The sequence below is a fragment of the Capricornis sumatraensis genome, chromosome 3, assembly GCF_032405125.1.
Source record: "Capricornis sumatraensis isolate serow.1 chromosome 3, serow.2, whole genome shotgun sequence".
Taxonomy (NCBI): Eukaryota; Metazoa; Chordata; class Mammalia; order Artiodactyla; family Bovidae; genus Capricornis; species Capricornis sumatraensis.
In genome coordinates, this window is record NC_091071.1 from 39,090,733 (window position 1) to 39,104,467 (window position 13,735).

A 13,735-nucleotide genomic window follows, 5' to 3' on the forward strand; every position below is an offset into this window, starting at 1 on the left:
AGAGAAGGGAAAATGCTGGAGTTCTGAGTAAGCAGGCTGAGCCAGGCTCATGGTGGAGGTCAGATAGAATCCATCTGAGATGTGTCCAAAGTAGGGAGGAGGAAACAGTGTCAGAAAATTGTCAGGTGACAGAAATGTGAGACGAGGCTCAGTGGTTCAGGGGTGCAGGTGATGCATTTAGGAATGATGCCAGAAAAACTCAGAGGCTGATGCTGTACAGTCCTGCTGCCCTGGGACCCTGGGGATCACAGAGGACAGTAAGCCTCGGGCTTGTGGTCTCAGACCTCTTTACACTCCTAAAAATTGACCATCGCAGAGAAGTTATTGTTTGTATGGATCATCTATCACTTCTACTCTGCTGGATGTCTTTTTAAACATTTATTTAAAAGTGAATCTGTTTCATGGCACCCATAAGTAACACACTTCTGTGAAAAATAACTTCCACAACAAAAATAATTGGAATGGTGACATTGTTTTTCACAATTTTGTTTCTCGGAGAATTAAGTGAACACAGCTGGACTCTCATATCTACCTGTCCCTTCACTGTTGTATTCTGTTGTTTGAAGGACATGGAGAAAATCCAGCCCCACTCAGATAAGTAGCTGATAGACAAGAGTATTTTAATATTTAATAGCCTTTTCAGGTACTTGTAGATAATTCTTTCTTGATACTACACCAAAATTCAACAAGTAGAAGCTTCTTAAAGGCTGCTTGCAGTGTGAAGTCTGAATCCATAGCCTGGAATTTCTCGTGCTCCACAATTTTTCTGTTTTGTACTCAGACTGGCTCTTTTGCCATTGTATGACTTTTTTTTTTAAGCATGATCCTTTGGTCATTTGGGAATTTGGCTCATCTTCCAAATGTTGGCATACTTTATTATGTGATATTTTTTAAAAATCACATTTATTAATATCACTGTGACTCACTTTAAAAAGTCTTGTAAACTTTGACAAGCTGTCAAGCTTGTGTAGCAGATACAAGTTTTTCAAAAATTCTAATTTTTTGATGAAAGTCCAAATTTTATCATTGGTAGCAAATAGCATCAGTTGTCCTGGAAGTAACTGGTGTACTTTGTTCATTTTTGAGAAAATGTCTGTCATGTATCCAGATCTGAGTAACCATAGCTTGTCTGTCAGCCATTCTCTCTAGTTTTGTGTGTTTGTGAGAAATTGCAGTTACTTCAGCTCTTAGCTCAGCACTTAGACGAGTGCTTTCTCTGAAGACAACGACTGCCTGCGGCAGAAATGCTTTCTGACAGCTTCCCGGTTTGTCACGCAGAATAAAAGAATATGTAGCCAAGGGCTGAGACTTAATGAAAGTAAGGCTTTTTGCTCCTTCATCAAGGACATTTGTTAAGTGCAGATGGCATTTAACCTGTGTATGCAAGACAGCCCTGAAGAGCGCATGGCCACTGAGTCAAGTTTGGAGCTGCAGCCTGGTCATGTTGCCGCGCTGGTGTCCACGGTATTCCCTGTTGCTCTTGCCCTTTCTGTGCATATGTCAACACACAGTGCAAAAAGCGAATGATGACCTAGTGTTACCAGGAAATATCATGAATTGGATTTCACACACCCTAGAAAACCCCTCAGACAGTGCTAGAACTTTCTGCAATGATGGAAGTGCCATATGTCTCCCCTCTCTGTAACCTACCTCTGCCTCTGAGGTGGAACCAGCTGTGTGTGGCTCCTCAGCACTTGAAGTGTGACAGGTGTGCCTGAGGAAGTGGGTTTTTTACTTTATCTAATATTAATTCATATCCATTCAGGTAGCCGCACAGGCTGGTGCGGTCCCCATAGACAGCACGGGGATCCCCAAGTCATCCGTGGGCCATGCTGTGGACACTGCTGATGTGGCCCCTCTGGTTGTCTGGAGAAGGTTTCAAGCCAGAGAAGTGCAGTGACTTGCTCATGGGACACCGCACTGGTCGGTGGCAGGAACTTGTTTCAAGTACAGCTCCTGACTGCTACCTCCACTCATTTGGAGTCTTGTCACATCAATGTAGTGGTTAAAGACAGGAGTTAGAAATGACTTTTCCTTGCCATAGGTTTTAAATGTTCAGTGAATGAATGAGCAGTTGTCCAGAGTGAGACACGTGTAAGCGCTGTAAGAGATCAACTCCGGAAGCCCAGCAGGTCTGGGGCAGTGCGTCGGCAAACCGTCCGGGCTGCCAGGGAGGGCGTGTTTTGGACTGTGTACGTCATTGGGTTTTTGTGGCAGCTGCCGGTGCCTGCCTTGTGCGGGGAAGGCAGCCACAGACACACATGCACAGATGAGCATGGCTGTGTTCCGATAAAGCTTTCTTTTGGAAGACTAAACAGTGATTTTGTGTAATTCACGTATCATGAAATATTATTCTTTTTTTCCCTAACCATTAAAAAACTTAAAAACTATTCTCAGTTCCCAGGCCCATACAAAGGCAGGCAGCTGGCCAGATTTAGCCTGTGGGTCATGGTTTGCTAACCCCTGATTTAGAAGAATGAAGAAGCTATTGATTAACTAAAGAATTGTTTTCTTATAAAGAGTTATTCAAAGAAAACCAAGCTCTGTAAAAGCAGACTGGAAGAAAAAGGGTTAGCTGAGGGCAGGGTTTGCCTGTGTTTCACAGCTCCACGGGGCACACCTGCTCTGGACATGGCTTTGCGCCTGCAGGGGAATGTCTCTACTGGGTGACCCCGGTGCTCACTGACCGCCAGGCAATCTGCAGCGCAGGGGGCCAATCAGGACACCTGGGCAGTCCCTGCTGTGGTGGCAGTAAGCCCTCTAGAAACTTCCCAGCCAGTGCCTGTTTCTCTCGTTGTACTCAATACAATTTTTACGGTATTTTAGTCTGATTTATAAATTTACAACTTACCATGCATCCGTTCTAGAAAATACTTTCAAAATCCAAAAAACTATAAAGTAGAAACCTCCTATCACTTAGGACCTGAGCCATCAGAACCCGTCGCAGTATTTGCCTCTCTCTGATGATTGGGCTGTGCACTGGAATGTGTGCTAGCGAGGGTCTTAAGACACTCACTGCCTTCACGGTTCCCGCACCCTTGGAGTTCACGAGGGGCTTGTGTGAATGAATGGCAGCCAGTGTTTATGCTTACGTCGGTGACACCACGGAGTGTAGTAGGAAGTGAGTGGGCCTGGAGCTTGGAAACGTGGTTATTGATTGCTACATGTGCAAGGCGGCAATAGAGAACTTTTGGGGAGAATGCATATTTTTGTAGCTTCCTTATGTTGTACGTTTGTTGGTGAGGTTGTAACAAAACCATCTGTCTCAGGTGGTCTGAGTTTATTTCCGCCCAGGACAGAGAAGTTTCTTCTGAAGAGAAAAGGCCCATTCTGGTGAAAACGGCTCTGTTTCCACACATTTGATCGGTGAGGCAGATTTGGAAGTTAGCTTCAATTTTTTTCTGTTCCAACAGAATTTGGCATTGGAAATCTTTTGTTGAGCAAGCAGACTTCTCAGTGTGGTAGTTTTGCCTCGTGATGTGGATGCAGTTTTAAAAACCTTAGTGTGACTGTGTTCTCAGAACCCTTGCATGGTAGCTTGAGAAAGTGCTCACGGCCAGGAGGAAGGTGACTTGGGCCTTCTCAGAAGCAGCCCAGCTTCCATTGAAAAGCTCTGCAGGAGGAGTCTGGATGCCTTGTCAACAGTGTCGTTTCCTGTGTTTTCTAACTGCAGTCTTCAAGCCGGAGGAGTTGCGCCAGGCTCTGATGCCAACCCTGGAAGCTCTGTACCGACAGGATCCAGAGTCCCTACCTTTTCGGCAGCCTGTGGATCCCCAGCTCCTGGGAATTCCAGTAAGTGGATGTCGTGAAAACACTGTGGCTTTTCCAGTGTGCTTCAGGAGCATCCATGACACTTGCTTAATCTCTCTAAATTGAGTAGAGTAAGATTTTTTTCCCCTGAATGTAAAGAAATTAGTTCTTTGTCAAAATAGTAATGTACTTTTGTCTTACTAACTGAAATGTGTGTGTTCCCCCACCCCATTCCATTAAGCCCCAGGGTCATGGGGGGATGTGGGGAGATGGGGAAGCCCAGCCTGGGGCATGCAGCCTCTGTTGCCTTGCTTTACTTGTGGCTAAGACTTTGTCCACAAGAGTGGGTTTAAAGAATTGGTGGTGAAAGTCCCTTATAAACCACATGGGCCTCTCACTTTGGTATCCCTGGGTGCTCTTGCAAAGGCCGTGGTGAACAAATAGGTTCTATTTAGCCTTATTACTGTTTTTGTGTTTGTCTTGTTTCATTTTGCTTGCTAGGACCAAAAGTAAATCTCTAGAAAAACATACTGTCTGATAAATATGCTCACCGTTTTAATTCAGTCGATCAAAATCTTATTTTTAAAATCTGACACTAAAGGACATCTTTTATTAAAGTATTCATTTAATCTTTTTTTCTTTAAATTTGCTTTTGAAGTAATATGATCGCACTTAGAAATAGTAACTACCATCATAGAGTAAAACCAGAGGAAGGTCAGGAGTTGCTCTCTTTTTGGTCACTCGTTAGGTTACACTGGTACTTCCTGCTGTTTTAAGGTAAAGCTGCCAGATGAGGCTTACATTTGGGGTTTGGGATCAGCTAGACTGAGACCCTTTTGTCTTTCAGGATTACTTTGACATTGTGAAGAATCCCATGGACCTTTCCACCATCAAGCGGAAGCTGGATACAGGGCAGTACCAGGAACCCTGGCAGTATGTAGACGACGTCTGGCTCATGTTCAACAATGCCTGGCTCTACAATCGGAAGACGTCCCGGGTCTACAAGTTCTGCAGCAAACTCGCAGAGGTCTTTGAGCAGGAGATTGATCCCGTCATGCAGTCCCTTGGATACTGCTGTGGACGCAAGGTACGGTTGGAATATTTTTGAATTCAGCCAAAGAGGATGTTATGAGGATATGATGGACTCGATACTTGGGCCACACCTGTATATTGAGAAGGACCCAGATGGAGTCCAGTCTATTGTAAAACAGTTGCTTGTCTGAAGCTAGAAGTGTTTATGGGTCAAACATTCCTGGCTGCCCTGGTGTCCATTCATCTATCTGTAATAAATGTCCCTTAGACACTAATTCTGTCCCATTTTATCCAAAAATATCTTCAAAATTAACAAGAATCATTAAAAGACTACTCAGTGTACTAACAACTAATTTACTAGCTAAATCTAGTTCTCCATATCAGACAGAGCATTACATGACAGTAAATGCATTTATTTTTAATATTTTCTCCTTTGTTTTTGCAGTATGAGTTTTCCCCACAGACTCTGTGCTGCTACGGGAAGCAGCTGTGTACAATTCCTCGAGATGCTGCCTACTACAGCTATCAGAATAGGTAAGCACTGAGCAGTTTTCTGAATTACGGGACAAAAAGAAGGTCTTAGGGCAAGGCACGCTCATCTGATTGCAGCTTGCTTACATTATTTATTTCTTGAAGTTTCAGTGAAATAGGCCGAAGTTACATTGCTTCTCTCTTCCCAGTCACTCAGTTAGGCCCAGGGTCTCTTAACTTAAAAGCATGCTTGTATAGTATAGAATTTCAACTCAAAGCTGCTTGCTGCACTCTTTGGATTAGGAACATTCATTAAGCCATAATGTCACCATATGAGAAAGAATTGGAGTTGAAGTTAACTCTAATAAAGGTTGATGGGCCTTTTTCAAGATACTAATAAAGTTGAAGCCTTGTATTTTATCAGTCTGACTGTAAATATTTGCCTAGGTAAATTGACCTGCACAGGCTGATGGAAAGACTTGTGTTTATGCTGATTCATTAAAGAATTGAGTTTATGAATGACTCCCTGTCAGGAGGTGGCCTTTTCAGGGCTTAGTGAGTGACAGGGATGCTTGAGAAATCTTGGTCCTTCTCTTGAAATGTGGAGATGGCCAAAGAGTAGATCTCTTGTCTTAAGTAGAAGGAGAATGAAAATAATTTTTGTTGTTGATCCCCTTACCTAAATATGGCTTCCTGGTTTGGGGACTTGTCTTGAAAATTAAGCTCCGAGGTATCCATGGCTCTAAGTATCCATAGCACGAGGGCATCCTGCCTTGAAACGGGTGGTATTTCTTGGTCATATTCAGTTACCTTGCCTCCATTTCATGAACTGACAACTGAATTCTTTATGTGACCAAGATGAAGCTTCGTGCCTGTTCTTTGTCTTTAGGTTCAGGTATTAAATGTCAGCTTTTGGGTCTGATGTTTGATTATTTTTATCTTACTTGCTTGTAGTAATTGCATATGTTCTAACACTTCAGAGAAGATAAGTACAAGGCTTTTTATTTACTCAAGGGTACGTGCAGAGGCCTGAATGATTTGGAAGTTATTTTTCTTCTAATTACATTTTTTAAAATTATTCTTTAAAAAAATATGTAGGGAATTCCCTGGCAGTCCAGTGGTTAGGATTCAGGGCTTTCACTGTGGTGGCCTAGGTTCAATCCTTGGTCAGGAAACTAAGGTCCTACAAGCCGCATGGCACAGCTGGGAAAAAAAAAAAGGTTAAAATTTTAAAAATCTCACCATATTTAAGTTCATTAACAGCTCCCATCAAAATGCTGTTGGGGGGAAAAAAAAAAACTGTTGACCTAAAAATATCTTAAGACAAGATTTCTAAGCCTAGTCTGGCTCACTTATCCCAGTGAGATGCTGGTTCCAGGAAAAGATGTGAGTCCCCAACAGGCATCTCTAGCAGAAGTGCTGCTGACACAGCTGTCCTGATGAAAATATTTCAACATTTGGAATTTAATTTCTGCTTTAGCATGCTCTTCTATCCCTGGAAGCATTTTAATACTAAAAGTTTGAAATGATATCATAGCCTTCGTAGTGGAGTCTCTCACCAGTGTCAAGTGTTGTTTTGGGAGTTCTGGCCCCTCCTTTTACAGTTTTAGCCCAAAGACCTTTGGCATAGCCCAGAACCTGCTTGTTGATGGTGTGGGCACAGTAACACCCCCATTTGACACCCTTAGCTGTCAGTCTCCAATGAGACAATGAGTAGGAACTCACTTTGGGAACTGATAGGTGCCAGACAAAGCAAAGTCATGAAATTTTAAGGAAATAGGTTAAAATGAACTCTGAAAAATGCCCCCACTAATTAAGTCCAGAAGGAAAAGCAGACAGCAGAGTACTTAACCACCATCTCTCCAGTTTGGGGCCTTTTCCTTGTGGGCTTCACTGTTCCTGGGTCCTTTGGCCCCCACCTTTGCTGAGTTGCACAGACTTTGGCCATATTTAAGTGGAGAGCAGTTGTAGTTCAATAGGACAGATAGCATCAGCGTCCACTACTGCCCCCTCAGAGGGCGGTGTTGATAGAAGGATTCTTTTGAAAGTTTTGAAATGTCCAGTTAGATTTCTGTGTAGGATTTAATTTTACTGAACAAAAGTGATGTCTTTTCCTTAAGAGTAGAAACATAAATAAAGGAGTTCTTTTTTACATAAAAGACATTTTAAGAGTGTGAGCATACCACTCCTCAGCTGAATCTCACAAGGTGTGCTTCCTGGAATACGGAAATGGAAGCGACACCGTGTTGTGAGTCTGAAAGCAGTGGTCTAGTTCTGTGATGGACATTTCAACTGCTTCCATTTTTATTCTTAGCCTTGACTGTTTAAGAGAATGCTGTGGTGTTCTTTTGAATAATTGTTTTGGCGTTTATAGTTCTAAACTATTGGGCACTTAGAATAGGAAATTCTATGAACCGTTTAAACAAGTGAAACTAATTTATAAGCTAGTGTATGGTTACATTTTCACTTGTTGCCATACTTCGAAATTTTTCAAGTAAGTCATGTTGGGAAAACCATTCTATAGATTTTTCCAGTTATTACTGATAGAGGAGAATAGATATCTATTATCCCAGTTATTTGTGTATACTTATATGGTACTTAAAACAATCTGCATTTGAAAATTTACTCCATACATTCAGTTACCCTTACCGATGAACTGTGCAGTGACACTTGCCAACTTTAGGTACCCAGATGTACATCGTCATCAGATCCTGTGAGGCATTTCTCCTTTACAGTTCCATATTCATCAAACTGCTTCCTTCATGTCAGGCAGAAAGTCATCTAGGCTTTTACGGCTGGAAAGAACCATTATGTATTTCCAGGGTAAATAAAGATGGGGCAGGCTGGCATTAACATCTGCCACCTGCTGATTCCCGAAGTGGCTCCTACCTGCTGGACCAGATGGGTGGCTGTGCCCCCTCTGTGGGCTGTCGTCATCTCAGAAGGGTGCTCCAGGGAGGCCCAGGCCCTTCCCCTGTCCTCGCCCCGTCCACCTGAGGAAGTTTGATTCTCCAGCATCTCCACCCTGGCTCTTGGACAGGCACTCTGTCCCTTCCAGTTTCTGACCCGGAGGTTCTTAGGGAAGGGAGTTAGTTATACGCAGACAGCGTAGGTTTCTGCAGCCACCCGGGGGCTGCCATTCAGCCACCCGTGCTCTGTTCTGGGCCAGTTTCCTCCAGTGGAAATTATGGGTTTATGATTCCTGTTCTGTAGATGTTGCTAGGTGTCATGTCCTGCTTGAATAAAAGCAGTGAGTTGTCCAGGATTTTAAAACCATTTAGACTCACGTGTAATTATTGTGGCAATTTCATTTCAAAATGTGTTCAATAGTCCTCTTCAAGCTAGCCCACAATGGCCGGATGTTTGCTCATAAAGAATTGGAACACTCATTCATTTTAAAAGGGTTGCAGTTTGGCTTTGAAGAGATAACATTGTTGCATATTGTTCTGATTGCTGCTTAATTGGTTTACAGTATCTATACTTTAATTCTTTCTTGCCAGTTACGATCATGCCCTCCTACACATAAAAATTCCTTTTATTACATGATTTCAAGGCTCTGTAAAAATATTTACAAAGTAGTGAATAGCCAGAATATTACTATAGTTCATTCAGGGAAAGAGATACGAGATACATAGTTTTTGAAAACAGCAGTGTTAGTCTATTTATTCCTGGTCAGTTTTTAATCTTGGCAGACTTTGTTAATTGAATTAGTTCTGAATAAACTGGTCCGAGCAGGAAACTCCCAGTTGCTACACACAGTGAATCTGTCATGTTCATCAACAGTCTGAAAAATTGGATAATCTTGAAATGCGTGCATGCTAAAGTTTTATACTTTTAATTCATTGTATGTGTTTAGTCAGTGAAATATGGCAGACAACAATGCTCACTCAATGTGTTTAATTAAGGTTAGGATTAGAACTTGTGGGGATCTGTTTTAGTGGTAATGGAGACAAACTGGCCAGGCAGTGGCCTGAACCTCAGTCATTTGTAGCTACACGTGTGTGTGCGTGTGCGCATGTGTGGCTGTGTGTGTGGCTGCAAGCTGCTACATCTCCTCCTACCTGTGTGGTTCCATGTGGCGCTCCAGTCTCGTCACAGTGTCTTTAACACTAATCCTCTTGGCATCTTGTAGATGTACTTTTGAGCACTAAAACCGCATCTTATTGTGCTGCCATTGCTACCATATATTCATCCTTTTTGCTTGTGCAGTTCACCTCATTCGGCTTGTTTACTTCTGCGGTATTCCTCTGTGCCCATCTTGTTTTTTGCAGCATCACATGCATTTTTGTTGATTTCTCATTTGTGTCCTTTCCAAACATTTTTAATAGTTTTTATTTAAACTAATCTTATTTGGTACCTTGAGCCCAGGCTCTATGTTATAAGAAATTCGGGTGATGGATAATTTCTCAAATGCAGATTGTGCTTTAAAGATTAACTTTAAATTTGCTTAACTTGGATTGTTCCCAAGTCAGAGCAATCATTGAGTATCTCAGATTGATGAATGATTGGTTCCAGTACCAAAAAGTTTAAAGTCAAAGCATAGAATTGAATTTTAAGATTGTTCATGGATTTACATATATTGTATTGCTTATACAATATATCATAGTTTGTTCTCTGTATATTCTTACTGATAAATGGCTGGAAAGTCTTTGACCCCGATTGCATTTCTGTTAAGTGTTTGTCTAGAGTATGGATTTGGTTTCATTTCTATTGTAACTCAATTAACTAAGTGAGTAACATGAGAAAAATAACAGGAGAAAATTAAAACCAGTTCTGGGTGCTCAGCATTTTCATACCTTTAAAGATCTGGCTTAATATCGGAAATAAAATCTATGAATTGCTGTCAAGCATAAATTTCCCATTTTGAAAAATAAAACTATTTCAGTTTAAATTGCTCTTTTAAGGACTTTTGTCAGACTGTTTTGTTCAAGGTAAATTTTTTCCATCTCAAACCCTGGAGTTACATTTGGTTTTCTCTAAGTAAGAACAAAATCCAAACTCCTAAATGTAGGCTCCTTGCAATTCTAGTATTACCAGTTCCTTGAAAATATTTGCATTTTGGAGCTGAATGAGCCCGTTGTTAGTGATGATGGCCTGGGATGTATGCAATGAGACCGAATGCTAATCAATGCTTTGCCTTGGCTTTCTGCTCTGTGTTGTCTTGGTGTTTGCGTCTTACCTTTATGTCTGTGCTATTTGTTCCCTCCCCTGTTCTCTAATCCTGCCCTTCCCCACCTGCCCCTGTTCCTTTCATTGTCCTCACTGACCCATCAATCAACCAACAACGCCCCCCCTTCGTCGTGGTGATCTGCCCTGCTCTGATTGGTGGCTTCGTTGCTTGGGTGGCTGTGTGTTATGATGGACCAGTTCACCCAAGTATGGCCTTCTTGCTGACAGGTATCACTTCTGTGAGAAGTGTTTCACAGAGATCCAGGGGGAGAATGTTACCCTGGGTGACGACCCTTCACAACCCCAGACGTAAGTACCGTCCTGTCATTTCTCTTGGGGATGACCCTGGATTGTTGTTTTCCTCTTGTCCACGACTAAAAGGGAAGCACCACTGCTGCTGTGACTTTTCTGTTGTGTATTTTTCATAGTAACTGTACCCACATTCATACTTTACAGTGTGGCTGAATCGCAGTGCCATGCCCACGTCCTTCCCTCCACCCAGGACCTTGATGCTGTAGCCCCCGTTGAGTCCCGGGGCCTCTTGTAACCTTGCTCTATATCTCTTCTTCCAAAGCACTTGCTTTTTCCCAGTGGCTGTCAACTTCCATTTGGGGGGATTGTAAAATTTCCTTTATATCTAAGAAACCAGATAATCCTAGTCACAGAACTGGCAGTAGCAAAAGTTAGTCTTGTGTGCATACCCCGTCTCCAGCATTTAGTTGATCTTCCCCTGAAGCCTCTGTCCTTGAAGTTGCAGAGGTAACAGAAGCCAGGTGGGGAGACCCCAGCGAATACATGTATCTCCTTCCTTGCTGGAGGCTGGACACCTGCTCACAGCTCCAGCACAGACAGGTGTGAGTTAGTTCATTTATTCCCTCCCTGAGTTCACCATTTCCTGCCTGATGCTTATCCTCTGATGGAGTAGAAAGATGTCCAGAATGTAGTGAGAAAAAAAGCAGAACCAGATCCTCAAGTTGGATGGTCAAGGGGCCATCCAGACCTGCCAGCCACCATAGCCACCCAGGACTGCCAGCACTGTGCCTCTGTCTCTCCTCCTGACTCTGCCCTAAGCCCTGCCACCCAGAGAAGTCTGCTGGCGCAGCTGCCCCCACAGGCAAGAGGCTTCCCAGTGACGAGGTTTCCAGCACTGTTCCAGTGACATTTACTCTGCAGCTCAAGTTTACTTTATCCAAGTGCAGAACAGACCACAGGCACCCGTAAGATATATAAACCAAAATGTCAGAAATTCTACTTACTCAGTTTCTCTTTCTATCCCCTGTCATCTAATTCTTCGGTCCAATTGTGTGATTAATAATTGGATTGTATAATTCTGCGAATCAAGTAATTCAATATACACTGATGACAACAAAAGGACAATAGAAATGAAACACTCAGCCCTTGAAGAATAAGTAAAACATCCCCCAAGTACATGCTGAAGGAACATTGTAATTGGAAGAATTGGTTATACCAGTCTTGGTCAGATTCAGTAGCCATCCACCATATACATTTGACTGGGAATTAGCAGGTTTGAGTCTGAACATAATTTTCCCACCATATTTTGACTGACTTTACTTAAATCTTGTAATAAGTGTTGATGAGCATTTTGAGGAAATATTTGAAGGAAGAAAAAAAAAATGGTGGTGCTTTCTGTGGAATTAAATTTTATATGTTCATGCCATCATTGCATCTGCTTGAGAGTTCTGCTGACCATCATTTAATTTTTATGTGAAGAACTAGTTGTAGGATAATATTCCAGAGATCCTATAGTTTATACACAACAGATAAAATTTAATTAACATTTTTCCTCTTTCCCCCCCAAATAAGGACAATTTCAAAGGATCAGTTTGAAAAGAAGAAAAATGATACCTTAGATCCTGAACCGTGAGTATACAGCTATTTCTTTCTGACTTTTAGGTTTTAACTTTCAGATCAGGAAAGTTCCTCCATGTGATTGGGTTGCTATGGAAGACACTGAAATAAACATATTGCCCTGGGTGGAACTTTCTGTGTGGATTTACTCCAAATGCGGGTTCTTTTTTAACTCATGCAAAAGATGTGTGTCTGTAGCATGCTGTCCAGCTGCTGAATTTTACCAGTGAGACGAGTAGGTGGATGTTTTGGTTCTGTTAGAACCTCTGTAATAACTTGGTCATCATTGTCTTTAAGAAGGCATTTAGTGTGAATCTTTAGAGACTAAAGATAATATTTGGTGAAGGGGTCCTAGTATCACTTAAAGGGAATTTTTAGAGAAACTCTTAGAAACCAATTGTAAAAAATAAATAATGGGAAGCCTGGTGTTGTGTTGGATTGGCCAAAAAGTTCGTTCAGTTTTTCCATATGATGTTACAGAAAAATCCAAAACAACTTTTTGGCCAACCCACTTGTGCTTGCCACCATCTTTGGTATGGTATGTTTTCAAAGGTCATTGTCTTCAGTGATCAGTGAGAACACTCAGTTTGTAAAGTTTGCTTTATAATAACCCCTTAAAGAGGCCTCAGAGCTCCTGTGCTGTGGCACCTCCCAGGTCCCCAAAGCCAAGTCCTGAGGGCATCCCAGTGTGTGGAGACACCCGTTTTGTTCTGTCCCCATGGTGAGTGCCCATCCAGGGCCACTTGGTGAGCAGAGGCTGCAGCCCTGCTAGGCATTTGATAATCGTGGCCGTGGTGCATCCAGAGCTGAGAAGCAGGTCCTGCCCTACCTAGGCTCAGCTTCCAGCGAGAACACAGACATCACTCTGTGTCAGAGCTGCCTCAGTCTCTCCTGCCAGCCATGCTGGTGGGGGTTGAGCAGGGAGCAGTGAGGGAGGGCACAATGAACAGTTTGCAGAGCGCCTGGTGCATGAAGAGCTGGCTTCCCGTCTCTTTGTGAAAAATGTTTACTTTATATTGGAGTATAGTTGTTTTCCAATGTTGTGTTCGTTTCTATATTAACTTTACAATTGCAGAATACTTTATGTTGAGTAGTAGGTACCAGACAGTGGGGAAGACACAGATGAATAAAGGGGGCCTGGCCTGCAGCCATGTGTCTTCTAGTAGGACAGACAGATGGCTGGTAGCACAGGGAGCAGGAGGCACTAAGGTGGTCCAGAGGGAGGGGCCCTGGCCCAGGCAGAGTGGCATCCTGGAGAAGGTGGCACTCACCTGGAGGGGGCATGGGTGGGAGTGGGCAGATCGTTGCAGACACAGAGCAGGGAAGGGGCCTGGGGCACCAGCAGCGGTGCAGGGAGCGCAGGGGGCGCCCCCGGCACAAGGAGGCAGGGGTGCTGGGTTCCCTGGCGCCTGACTTTCGATGTGGCTGCAGAGGTTTTAAAGGA

General features: G+C 42.9%; 1 protein-coding gene across 2 annotated transcripts in view; it reads left to right on the forward strand.

Annotated features, from left to right (window-relative positions):
* CREBBP (CREB binding protein) overlaps nucleotides 1-13,735 on the forward strand; it is a 120,954-nt gene that overhangs the window by 92,520 nt on the left and 14,699 nt on the right. For both annotated transcript variants that reach the window (XM_068968314.1, XM_068968313.1), the window contains 5 exons: nucleotides 3,674-3,792; nucleotides 4,598-4,837; nucleotides 5,228-5,316; nucleotides 10,651-10,731; nucleotides 12,247-12,303. In XM_068968314.1, the coding sequence (XP_068824415.1) occupies nucleotides 3,674-3,792; nucleotides 4,598-4,837; nucleotides 5,228-5,316; nucleotides 10,651-10,731; nucleotides 12,247-12,303 (586 nt within the window). The remainder of the gene's footprint in view (nucleotides 1-3,673; nucleotides 3,793-4,597; nucleotides 4,838-5,227; nucleotides 5,317-10,650; nucleotides 10,732-12,246; nucleotides 12,304-13,735) is intronic.